The sequence below is a fragment of the Barbatula barbatula genome (genome assembly GCF_947034865.1).
Source record: "Barbatula barbatula genome assembly, chromosome: 16".
In the NCBI taxonomy this organism is placed as follows: Eukaryota; Metazoa; Chordata; class Actinopteri; order Cypriniformes; family Nemacheilidae; genus Barbatula; species Barbatula barbatula.
The window spans coordinates 10,426,860-10,441,022 of NC_136779.1; the positions used below are offsets into that span (position 1 = coordinate 10,426,860).

General features: G+C 38.4%; 1 protein-coding gene across 5 annotated transcripts in view; it reads left to right on the top strand.

Moving 5' to 3' along the window:
- thrab (thyroid hormone receptor alpha b) overlaps positions 1-14,163 on the top strand; it is a 121,652-nt gene that overhangs the window by 75,632 nt on the left and 31,857 nt on the right. For all 5 annotated transcript variants that reach the window (XM_079476575.1, XM_079476579.1, XM_079476577.1 and 2 more), the window contains one exon: positions 9,379-9,627. In XM_079476575.1, the coding sequence (XP_079332701.1) occupies positions 9,572-9,627 (56 nt within the window). In that variant the 5' untranslated portion in view covers positions 9,379-9,571. The remainder of the gene's footprint in view (positions 1-9,378; positions 9,628-14,163) is intronic.

A 14,163-nucleotide genomic window follows, 5' to 3' on the forward strand; every position in this document is an offset into this window, starting at 1 on the left:
GATAGAAATTCCTTTTAATGATTCAAAGTGTCCGTTCACGTGAGTCTGGTATGCAATGTAAGGATTTGATGACAAAACACATATGCTCATTTTTTATGTTGTTAAAAATTATATTGATAAATTATATTGATAACAATTGTTCTTTAAAAAACTTTTTTCCTGCTGTAGCTTTGAATCTTTTGTATTTAACTAGATATGGCACTTTTTGCATCTGACTTCATAGCAAATGTAATTTGTCATTTTTGGAGCTTGATACAGTACATCATCATTTGCTTTTTACCACGACAACTAAGGCATTGTTTTGGCTTTCAAAGAAAATGGGCTTAGAATGAAATAACGTGTATATACATTGCCCTCCACTATTATTGGCACCCTAGGGAAATATGAGCAAAAAAGCTGTAAAAAGAAATCTGCATTGTTTCTCTTTTTGATCTTTTATAAAAAAATCTATTTGAATTGGGGGGGAGGATATAACACTATGATTTTTTTTCTCTTTTACACCCTGGTTACATTTATTGGCACCCTTAGAATTCTTATGAGTAAAATATCTCCCAAGTATATTCCCATTGATATTTACATTTTCATAGCACACCAAGGTGACAAGAAACAGACTTCTTGTTGTACAGGAGAATAAATATTACTAACACAAAGCCCAACGACCCTTAATTATCACATGGATAAAACCAAAGAATATAGTTCTGATGTGCAGTATAGTTCTGTTGAGCTACACAAAATACAAAATGGCTTTAAGGAAATAGGTAAAACAATAATAAAATATCATTTCCAATGATCAAGAAGTTTTAATGGACTGGAGATGTCTAAGATCAGCTTGAAACTAGATGTGTATCTATATTGTCTCAATTTACAGCGAGGAGAAGAATTTGAGTGGCCAAAGACTCTTCAAAGAGCAAAAAATTGCAGTTATCAGTTGAATTTTGGGGTCAAAAAGCATTTAATAAAATAAAGGAAAACTGTATCTTCTGGATGACTTACCATATATTCTCAAACCTCGTCAGACATAAAAGAAAAGACTCAGAGCTATTTTTCATGCAAATTGAGGTTGCAGAAAGTTTTGAATACAAGGGTGCCAATAATTGTGACCAGGGTGTATAAGAGAAAAAACATTTTCACAATGTGATATTCCCCCACTTCAAATTGTTTTACTTTAATGAAATGTTGGAAAATTTGAGATAAAAATGAGAAACAATGCAGATTTATGTTTTACAGCCGCCTTTGCTCATATTTACCAAGGGGGCCAATAATAGTGGAGGGCACTGTATCATGACAAATATTGAGTGTTTCTTTTCAATATACAGCATTCAAGCCGACTTTGAAAAATATCTGGAAGAATGCTTGTAACCAAACAGTTCTTGTCCATCATTGACTACCATAAGAAAAATTACAGTGATCGTCCCAAAAAAAAAGTGCCCCAGAACCTACATTCTTCAAAAAACTGCTTTTGTGTTCAAAAGAACAAAGAAAAATTTTATACTATGGTAGTCCATGGTGGACAAGAACTGTATTGCTTACAAGCATTCTTTCCAAATATTTTTCTCTGTGTTCATCAGAACAGATACATTTTAAGGGTGAATAAATTAAGACAGACTTTGTTTTACGGTGAACTGTTCCCAACAGTGAAGTGATAACCAGGTACAAATTTGGAGTGAACTTGTAGCGGCGAAATGAAAATCCTGGAGTGGAGGTCAGACCGTTTTGAGCTGTGAGGGTAAATTGCCGTCATTGACATACTTTGTTGTTGTGGATGTTTCTGAGTAACTAGAAGAGAAAAAATAAAGCGTAAAAGAAATAATGGGAGGGATGGAGGAAGAGAGGAAAGAATGTAATGCCTTTGGGTTGAGATTGCCCAAACCCTTGGCTTCGCTGGCAGTGAGTGTCTTGGTCTATTCCGAGACGGGAACAGAAAGAGGGCATTTGGCCAAGACACCACACCTCTCAATCTGCTTTATCTCTCAGCGTAACCTGCCGGGTGCCACTGAGCCACAGGGTTGTCCCAACCTGTGCCAACACACACAAAACGTAGGAATTCCCTTTGTTTCCACTTGGCTTGCCTTCACGTCCATTGATAAAATACTATACCTGTTTACCTGATTGACTGCCAAGCCTCACCTGCTGTGTGTATTTGGAGAAGTGTGGTGAAGCATTACGGCTCTGTCGGATATTTCACACTCTGGTATCTCACTTGTGTTCTACTGCCAGAAAAATCACAGCCCTTCACACACCACGTTAGGAATGTGTAAAACTACAGATTTAAAATACTATATGACATTTAGCTTGTTATATTTGTTTACATAAGTATGTATGATGTTCATTGTGTTAAGATAAAGTTAACAAATCTTTTAAAGTGAAGTGGGCTATAGGTTTAACAGTGTCTGTCATCATTTATTCATTTTCATGTCATTCACAACGAATATGACTCTTTCTCCTGTGAAAACAAAAGAAGATATTTTGAGAAATGTCTCTGGTTTTGTGTCTATATAATAGAAGTCAATTGGGGTCAGTGTTGTTCAGAGACCAACATTCTTCAAAATATCTTATTTTGTGTTCTGCAGTGAAAAGATAGACATACAAGTTTGAAATAAAATGAGGTTGAGTAAATGAAGAAAAAAAAACTATCCCTGCAAAACCATATTCATGTGGTTTGTACATTCCAATTCGTTTGATAAGTTGCTAGACTTGACTAATGTGTTTTGGTTATGAAAAATAAATGTGTTTTAAGTTCTTTTTATTCCTGACTGCTTGGACTTGTGAAACATTAATACAGCATGATTTAGCTATGCACAAAGCCGGCAAACCCACAGAGAGCTCAACTCTCAGAATCTTACTTCAAACTACCTTTTGAGAGCTTCAAAGTTTTTCTTTTTTGATTGATCTGTCTTAAAAACATAGCGAGATCAAGACGGAGAAAGGCTCTAATTTGTTTTTCAAGCAAAGTCACATTCTTGGCAGCGTCTTAACCTGCGTCTGCCAAGGCGTGGTGGGATGAGGCCTTTGAAGGGAAGTATTTGTGTATGTGTGTATATGTTTTGGGGGGTCAGTTTCCCACAATGCCCTTCCTTTTCCATTTTGTTTCCATTAAAACATCCATCTGTGCCCATGGGAAGTGACTTTGGTAGAGCCTTCTGTGTCATCCAGCCTTCCCCTGGACAGACTGACCTACACAGGACAACCGCCTTGCAGCATAATCTCACTCACTCATTGGATCAGATCCACCCCATTCATTCTGCTTATCCCTCAGCCAAGGATGCTAAACAGACGTGTGCCAAATTTCTCATCGCAGATAAGATGAGGATTATTCAACACAATAAATGTCTGCTATGATTAACTTTATAAAAATATAAGCAAAGTGTTGGAAACACAGGCTTATTGGCTTGCCAGGAAAAGCTCTTGAGTTATTGGAAGAAATCTGATCAGGTTCAAGGGGGTGTTTTTTAGTAGCCTGACTGTGTGTTCACATAGAGCGCGAATGAGGCGTCAAAAACGCGCTATTCGCGAGTAGTTTGACGCTTGAACATTTTGTGTTTACTCGCTTCATTCGCGTCATTCGCGTCATTCGCTTCATTCGCGTCATTCGCGCTATTCGCGCGTGAAAAACGCGTCATTCGCGCTATTCGCGCGTGAAAAACGCGTCATTCGCGCTATTCGCGTCATTCGCGAGTGAAATTCGCTTCACGAAAATGTTTTTACAATTTACCGGATTCTCCGACCTCCTCACTCACTTTCTTCCAAGCAAGATCCTTTTTATTCCTATTTTTATGAACACGTATCATATAGCTCCGGGTGTCCACACACTGAGATGAGCGTGTCCTCCATTTTTTATTTCTGCCTCTGCTCGCTACGTCGTCTACGTCACTACTCAAGCAGGCTCCTGATTGGTTAACGCGGCGCGAATTTCCGCCAAAGTTCAGATTTTTCAACTCGCGCGATTCGCGCAATTCGCGTCATTCGCTTCATTCGCGTCATTCGCGCAATTCGCGTCATTCGCGTCATTCGCGCCGCCTCATTCGCGCTATTCGCGCCGCAAGCGCGTCTATCGCGTCTTTACATTGACTTAACATGTAAATCACTCGCGCTTGACGCCTCATTCGCGCTCGGTGTGAACACACAGTGACACGTCGGCCCAGGGCATTGACCTGCCAGTGTTTGTGTTTTAAGACTTATCCACGTACTTATTATGTCAATTACTTTTTCATCAAATTCTTCAGTGGATTTTGAGTAAATGTTGCATGAATTGAATGTTCATAAAATTTCACTTTAACGCTTAATAAAGCACCCACATACTGAACCCACATACTACGTTGTTGAAGTTCAAATCACCAAAACAAACACACCCCTTCCCTCATCTTTCGCTTTCATCAGCGCTCGGCTTGACTTATGTCCGTCCTGTGCACCTTACTGCTGATGTTTTGGTACTCGGCTCAACTTTGTCTAAACAAGCGTTATTCGGAAAGCAGACACCCCGCCTTTAAAAAGTGTTTGCACCCACATACTTAAAATGTTTTGCGGTAGCTGACACAGAACTAAGAGGTCGTCATGTTTTTTCATCTTTGCCGAAGGAGATAACTATTTATGAAATGCGCTTTGTTTGTCTGTTTAGAAAAAACGTTGAATTCCATGTAAGGGGACCCGCGGCGTAGATTGAAAAGCTCATTCTAAGATCATTTTTTAATATATAATATTGCATTTCTGTCAATAGATCCTCCATAAATGACACATTGGACCTTTAAGTTTTTTACAGCTGTATTTTAATCATATTTGTTTCTAATCATGATAGCGATTTTAACTAAAGTATCTGCTAAATGCAACGTCCACTGTGCATGCGTACATACATTATCAATTGAACAACAGTTTAGATGGTATACAGTTTTATAAATTGGATTGTTAATGTTTGCAGGCCAGTAAAAGGTTTATGATCATATTAATGGTTTGAATATGAAGCAAACACTAGAGGCACTTTTTCTACATTTCTATAAAATGCTTTACTAATCTGAAACATTTACAACATATCATCAAATGCATGATCATAGGGGCCTTTAATAGGAAATATGTGATATGTGCAATTGATTTGAATAATTAATGTATTATGTAATTCATTCGATTTTTAATTGATTGACGGTCCTAGTTTTTTATTATTACGAAAGGTGGATTAAGCCTTAAAACCTAAATGGAAAGAGAAACAGTGAGAGAGAGACAGAGAGAGAGTTATTCTTATTCATGCTGCTTTCAAGGCAGCATTTTAAAGCATTCAATTAGAAGAAGAGGAATGCAGAAAACACAGCACGAATAAAACATTCTTTCTTCTTGCCAATTAAAAAGTTTCAGCACCGCATATGAGAATGCAGAAACCGCAGGCAAAGTTACAGCAAGAAAAATGAGGTTGAAAATCTTACTCAGCTGCACCTGCTGCAGTTTTCAGAACCAATGTATGCACTGTGTCAACATATATGTCATGCGTTGCCCCTTCACGTAGAAAACATACAACTCAAGCACACAAATAAGCTTACACGCACAGGTGCTGTGTCAAACATATGGGTGTTGCTCCATTTAGAATTAATGTGGCCTGGGTTCGTTTTTGGCTTTCTTTGCACTTTTATCTTGCTCTCTTTTAGAAGCTATAACACAGCCTTATTGTCTTTGGTACCTTGTTTAAAGTCCTACACAGGTTTAAAAAAGAATAGTGTCTTTTTTAGTATCTGACTCTCACAAGGGGTTATTTATTGCAAAAACGTATAAAAGTAAATAGTGTCCAATAGTTTCAATAACACATTTGATTTCTCTTCTCGTCTGTTTTCATGCAAACATCATAGTGCTTCCATATAACATAGAAACGATGTTAATTTTGTTTGGTGAACTGTTCCTTTAATCTCTGCCACTCGTCTTTGACTTCATTCGCCTTTTCTCCTTCCTGCCCTGTTCTTGCTACGTTGCATGTTTAACAGGAACTACAGCTTGTAAAGCCACGTTTATAGATCCCGTATGTTTGATTATATGGAGTTTTATGACTTTGCCCTTGACCGACCAGAAGGGGCGGGCGGACCTCCTACAGTATGCAGATGGCTGTGCAGCGGCGACACGTCCGTGTATACATTAGCCTACCCATTGTACGTGAGAGGCAGGGTTTACGGGCCATCCACCAATTAGGAAATAGTATCCCCGATCGAAGTGCAGAGCAGCTTCTCTCACATAAGCAATAATCCGGTCGTATCCTTTGTGAATCATTAGGGACTAATTATTATAATTAGTTGCAGACGTCCCGATGATCGGGGTTAATAAACTCATCACACACACACATAGTTTCGCACAATAGATTTGTGTGCACTTTAATACACACGTCAGCTGTGCGGCCAGATGAAAAGGCCTATTTAGGCTGGTAAATATGCACACGGGCTTGTCTGATGAAAGATGATAGGACTGCCGAGCATTAACTAATGCTGAACAAATGTCTTCTTGGCTTCATTGTCAAAGGGTTGCATCACACGCTGGATCACTGTTTGCCATGCCCTTGAATAGCAGAGCACCTCTGCAGTCAGAATATAAAACAGACACATGCCAAATGATATACACCCTCTATCAAGCACAGTTTCAGAGGCCCTGTTTACACCTGAAATTAAGATATACTGTTGTTTATGCTTTGTAGTTACATGCATATCAAATGCGTCTCCTGTGACCTCTTGCGATCCGATTTTGAAACGTGGGCCGCTCTTTTCATGACCACATGCATTACTCACATGTCACAACATTGCTGTTGTGTGATTTAAGGGATACTCCACCCAAAAATTCTGTCATCATTTACAAACCTGTATAAATGTGAACACAAAGAAAGATATTTGGAAAATTGTCATTTCTGAACATCAGAACATCATTGACTACCATAGTAGGAAATATTATTGTATCATTTTTTGTGCTGTCGAACACAAAATAAGATATAGTTCTGGGGTACCTTTGACTACCATTCAAATGTTTCCTATTATGGTAGTCAATAATATCCCAGAGATGTCATTTGCTAACATTTTTCCAAATATCTTTCTTTGTGTTCTACGAGCTAAGAATTTTTAACAGATTTGGACTTGGGGAGAGCAATTCATGACATTTGTAATATTCTTTACATAATCAGGTTAAATGAACAATGATATTAGGCGTCTTACAGTTGAAACTACATCAACTGAGATCAAGACGTAAACAAGATTTTTAAGGGTTGAGACCAAGCAGGACAAGACAGATTTAAGACCAGACCAGAACTCCTTAAAATCATCTTATAGGTCTACGTAACCCTAACCTGTCAACCTTAACCTGTCATAACAAAACAATGAAAAATCCATGCAGAGGACAGAAATTGTTAAATAAATATCGAAATATGAAAGAATTGATTTTGAGATTTATTATTATAAAATACTGAAGGAAATGGATTGAGAACTGTAATGTAAATAGTCAATAACTCGTGTACTGATTGATCGATCGATTTCTGAATATTTTTCTACAAGCAAGCTAAAATAAACTCTAAATTGCTGCAACAAACACAATTATAAACACTTTAAAATTGTAAAAGTTTTTGCTTTTAAAATGTCACTATATATATATTAATATATTAATTTCTTGTTTATGAAACATTTCTAGTAAATTTTTGCAGTTTGCCTTTATCTTTAATTTGTATAACAAAATTTAGATTTGTGTTTTGTAGTAAAGTAAGTATTCATTTTGCTGATATTTTTTAAACATTCCATTCATTTCTGACCAGGCACACCTGTAAAAAAAGATGATGTTAACAAATAAATCAGACTATGAACATGTGCACTTGTGGTCTTGACCAGTAGCACAATGCTGTCAGGCCGACTAAAGAAGCTCTGTGAAGTCCTGTGCATTTGTCTTTATGTTCTGTTTCACAAGTTTTGTTTTTAAAAATCCTTGTTTAAAGGCAGTAGATTGACTAGTGAGTTACGCGGTCACTTGATTGATCCCCGGGATGTGTTATTTGGAGTGATCCGAATGTTTTGCGATCAGATCGTCTGAAACTGATCTTGATGCCAGGTGCCAGCAGAGCCGTGGAGTCGCTCTCATGGCACCTCTCGGCTGTGTGATCAGGCCCTCTCAAGCTTCCAGCTTAAGCTGCCGGATCCCCTTACTTTCACTTCACACACTAAAAAGAGATCTAATTCCACTCTCTGGTTCAGAGCCACCCATTCATAGATAGATTCAGATAGCCCACACGCTATGTAACAAGTCATCGTGTATTTGAAGAGTGCACTTAGTAACCATGAAAAACACAATTGCACATCTAACCACTCAGACACATCTGTCAAGGAACTTTTCTTATTTATTTGCCTCAATATACTGTATCACTTTCAAATAATATTGCCTTTGTGACCAGAAAAATTTTACTTTTAGAAAGAAATTTGGACGGAGTCTGTGCTGTGAATAATGTTGTCTGACAGTATTGACCGGTGCCAAACAATTTGTGTGGTGATGTGTTGCGTTGCAAGATCCTCGGTTTGCTAGTGCAAGCATGCTTCCTTCATTTTTTTTGTGTTTACACTTGATCGTTCTCTTTAGTACACAGATCATAAATCACTTTTGTAGTTAATTTGTTGGTGTTACATGTACATGTAAGCTGTTTATCAAATGCTTTTTATTGGTAAAATATCGGCAAAACCCACAGACAACATCAAGTAATGATTATAGTAATGATTTATGAATGGACATTTGGAAAAAGGTTTAGGTCTGAAAGCAATGATATGTGAATGCATTATTAATAATAATGAGATCTTTCTGTCTTCTTTTTTCAACAATAGCCAAAAATATGTAAATATAACATGTTTTGTCGAGAAACTTTTGTTGAAATCACAAAAGCAAGACTGCAGGCTTTGGTATGTGTTTGTGAACTTGATATCTTCAGTAGTGATGTGGTCCTCATCTCTCAAATTAGCACTGCATGCTTCCACCCAAAATTTCTCACAGCTTCAATTCTCCGGTTCAGAGGGTATTCGCATGGAATGATACGCTGCCCCTCCACATATTCTAAAATCTGGCTTTGGTGATATTTATTCCATTTGTCCAACATTAGCAATTATCATTGACGTGAACAATTTATGAAGGACTAGAAAAGCATCTTTAGTGATTCACGTGAAATCATTTGGTTTAAACAAGGTTGTTCTTTGTACAGGGAGCGATGGGATGATGGTCCAGACGATTTGACTTGTGTTCCGTAATGCATAGGCGAGTCATGTCACATGAAAAAGACAGTAGCACAAGTAGCGCAAAGACGTACCCATTGACAAGTGAACACTAGCGTCAACCGCTCTTGTTACATTTTCTTGTACACATTAGTTTGTATGTTAACTTTGTTTCTCTCTCTCTTTTTTGCAGACCTCATCATATATTGTCACATTATCGCTGTGCATCTGGGTCGGAGAGTGAGGCGGGCTTGGTTGCGGGCGTCGCTCCGCAGAGCCGTCCGATGACTGTCTGACTCATCACAACCCGCGAATGACAGGCGTGCATTCGAGGGTGGGGCCCGCCTCAGTCTCACATAATTGGCAGCTGGATGGAAATAAGGTGAATGGAACACATGCCCAAGGAGCAGGACACAAACCAATCAGAGGGAGAAGAGAAACGGTGAGCCACATTCTGTGACATTGTTGGAATCTGATTTCAGAACAGGTTTAATCATCATTTGATAAATGTTGTAAGGTTTTATATGCTCAAAAACATACCTGCAGTACTGCCGTTGGGACCCTTGGCTACCAAGAAGCTGTTAAAGATGTTTACTATTGTAAGTTGTGCTTCTCAGTGAATTGGTCGATTTTGCGCGTCCATGTGTGTTTATTAAATTTTTCAATCTCACGTGGTGATGGGAGGCTTTCTGGTCAATGCATTGCACACAGTCTACTACATAATTCAGTTTTCCCGGTTACCAGTTCCATTTGCTGCGTATAACTCGCACATTAAGTGTGGTGCTGGCTCTGTGCTGTGCATTTGAGTTTAAAGACTAAGAGACTGACATTTACCTCGCCATCTAGTCCATACACACAGACACTCACATTGACATACACACTTTTATATAAGGCCTGGAGCCGACAGGAAAGCCTTAGAGAATTCCCGGAACAGTCCAAATTCAGCACACACGTGCTGCCTTGTGGGCTGATAGTCTGGCGAGACTGCACAGACTGCCACCTCACGTTCCAAAAAAGTTTCTTTGTGTGTAAGTGGAACGTCTGATATGCAAATGCAAGTAAGTTATCTTGGTTTTCTGCTTCGCTTCAGATTTCTTGTGGATTGTCGAGGAGAGGTGTGCTGATACTAAGCTATAAAACTTACAATGTGATAAATACTTTAAATCATGGAGACTTTGGTCCCACAATCCCTGTATCCTAGAATATCATAACAACACTCTTTAAAATAAAGGTGATACTCTTTGACTTGAAAGAATCATTTTTGGCAGTATGGTTACATAAAGAACCTTTACCATTTTACACAAAAGGTTCTTTGTAATGGAGAAAGAAACAAGTGGTTAGAATCTTTAACTCTATGGGGAACCATAAATGGTTCGTCTATGGCATCACTGTGAAGAACCTTTTTAGTACCTTGATTTTTAAGAGTAAATCATGGAGCAGTGCACTAAAATCTCCTCTGAACACCATAGCAACCATTAGCTGGTGCATAGCAACATCCTTACAACCACCAGCAACACATTTGCAACACAAAGTGTCCGATTTACTGTGTTTCTTTCGGAGCACCCACAGAACAACATTTTTTCTTAATTAACTATTTATAGGTAAATGTTTAAGGAAAATAATAATTTTGTTTCAATCTGTCAACTAGTGACAACATTTTTCCCAAATTCCAAATGAAAATATTGTTTTATTTGCAAAAACATTATAAAGTCCAAATGAAAATGCTATGTTTACACATCTTGAAAACGAAATATTTGTGTTTAAGCAACACGATACTAATGTTTTACATGTATGTATTTTAGGATTAGTTTATAAATAAATGTATAATGGAATATGCCTGATTTTTGGACAACTTTCATGCATCTTCGCATTCTCTCGGTCTTTCACATTGCCGTTGGGTGATCATTCCTGAGGTTTTTTTATGATGACATTTAACACACTGGACTGGATTTGACACAATACATGCAGAAATGCTGATCAAAGGTAAAACTGGAGCTGTATAAAAAGCATTGTACTTTTAATTAGAATATGTATGAACTCCTCCCACTAGCCACAAAAAATTTATGGCTGGAAGTTAAACTTTTACCATTTAACACCCAGTGTAATGTATTCTCCTAATAAGACGATAAATGTAATTCAAGTCATTAAATCAATGAGCCGCTAAAGCTTTTTTTTTATCTGTAATCACCAGTTCTCTCATATAATTACACACACATTGTGTAAGGAACAGAAGGTCCGTCTCGCAATGTCAAAGATCACGATTCAAAGAGCCAGAGACCGGCAGACCGGTGTTTACAGGTCTGCGTGTATTTGTGTAACCGTGTGCGGTTGCATAACAGGCAGGCCCTCAAGAATGCAGGGTCATATTCTGAGCGTGCTCGCTGAAGAAGGGATTAAACAAGGGCCCTTCAGCTTCATTACACCCAGGCCACCTGTCAGCAGATTAGCTGATCACGCACCGCAGGATTCTGGGTGAAATCAAAGAGCACAAACAGCATGGACCTGATTACTGGTTTCTGTTCTACTAATTTCATCACTTCCACACCACCCTCATCGGCAACTCTTCTAACCGCCCTCCAATCAGCACCTTTCCTGTTTCCTCTATACATTTCAAGTCTGTAATTTCTGTACTATTGGTGGCACTTTCAAAAAATGACGGTTTCAAACATCTGGCCAGAACCATGTCTTCAAAATCACATCATCAGGCTCGACCAATCAGATTGCAGCTATCATTTGTCTGTCTTCTGCCGTTCTTCTCGCGAGCACACAAGTCTCTAAGTCGAGGGTTTGAGCCAGTCAAATATTAATTTAAATCGTCTCAAACAGTATAGTTTGTTCTGGATCAGGACGTTATGTCCTACAGACATCTGGGCTTATTTTGAACGTGCTACGTGTAGAAGAGAATGAGGCGTGTTGTTGCTCTTTTGTTTTTATACAAACACAACATTGAGTCAGTTTGCCAGAGTGGTCGGAACATAATGCCCGTATTTATATATATATATTGTTTTGCTGCTTCATGGTGCTGACATCCTGGGTCTTCAGCATTTGCTTTCAAATCCAGCTGGATATGCATAAACTCAAATGGCAGGATTTTCCTGTCTGACCCTCAGAAAGGTGTTATCAACATAAATAACACAGACTGAATTATAATAACAAAGATCTTGAATTATAATGACAGGTCACCTAAAAATTATAACTCTGTCATCAATTTCTCACCCTCGAGTTGTTCGAAATCTGTATACATATCTTTGTTCTGATGAACACAGAGAAAGAAATTTAGAAGAATGCTTGTAACCAAACAGTTCTTGGCCACCATTGACTGCCAAAGTAGGAAAAATGACAATGGTAGTCAGAAGAGTCCAAGAACTGTTCGCTTTCCTACATACATTCGAAATATCTTCTTTTGTGTTCATCAGAACAAAGAAATTTAGTTGGTTTCAGTCATAGACTGTATAAAATATGGACGTAGTGTCCGTGACATCACCCGTAGGTTTCTGATGAGCTGTTTTGAAGCTTAGAGTGGGTGGAGCCGGCCGTCGCCATCTTGGCAACGCGTCACTCTCAGATAATCGAAAATGGTTGGACGTGGTTGGGGCTAAGGCACCTGGTCGCTGAAACCACTTGTCACTCAGTTGGCCACGAACCTGATTTGCAGAATTTTAAGTGGTCGGAAAAATAAGTTAAACGGGTGAGTTTACCTTGAGAAAAATTCACCCTTCTCACAGTTGTCTTGGAGGGTAAAATTAGCTATATAGACCAAAATCCTTTTTTTGTACCAGGGTGTAAACATGTATTTTCCGCTGTAAAGTTGGGCATTTTAACATGGGGCTCAATGAGATTCTGCTCTCTTTTGTAGCCAGTCACTAGTGGCCAGTCGATGAATTGCAGTTTAAGTCACTTTCGTGTTGGCTTCACAAGATCGGAAGTGTTGCTGCTTGGTTTTAGTTTCTTTTTGTCAGTCTTAGTTTTGTATTTGGTTCATGTCAGTAAATTATGGATTACCTCAGGGATCGGTTTTAGGACCAGTGCCGATATACATGCTTCCCCTCGGAAACATTATTAAAAACATGGAATTAGCTTCCATTGCTATGCAGATGATACTCAGCTATATATCTCATCAAGACCAGATGATTCCCCCCAGCTATCCAAATTGGCAGAGTGCATTAAAGATATACAACATTGGATGACCTGTAATTTCCTTCTTTTAAATTCGAATAAAACAGAAATATTACTTATCGGACCAAAGACACGCAAAACAAATATTTCTGATTATAAACTGCAAGTTGAAGGATGTACTGTTACTCCAACAAATACAGTAAAAGATCTAGGCGTTATATTAGACAGCAACCTGTCATTTCGAAATCACATCTCAAATGTCACAAACAGCCTTTTTCCACCTAAGAAATGTTGCCAAGTTACGAAATATTCTGTGTGTTGCTGACGCGGAGAAGCTTATTCATGCATTTATGACCTCAAGACTTGACTACTGTAATGCACTACTTAGTGGTTGTCCTGCATCATCAATAAACAAACTACAGTTAGTTCAGAACGCAGCTGCCAGAGTTCTAACCAGGTCCAGAAAATACCATCACATAACCCCAATGTTATCAACCCTTCACTGGCTACCCATTAAGTATCGTATTGACTTTAAAGTTCTTTTAATCACTTATAAAGCCTTAAAGGGTTTAGGCACTACCTACCTAACAGAGCTTCTATCACACTACAACCCATCACGCTCTCTAAGATCTCAAAACGCAGGACTTTTGATAATACCTAGAATATCTAAATCCACCAGAGGGGGTCGAGCTTTCTCATACGTAGCACCTAAACTCTAGAATAGCCTTCCTGATATTATTCAAGGATCAGACACACTTGCCCAATTTAAATCTAGATTAAAAACGCATCTTTTCAGCCAAGCATTCACTTAATGCAACATATGCTAAATAAACCACCAGGAGATGCTGACATTAGATATTAT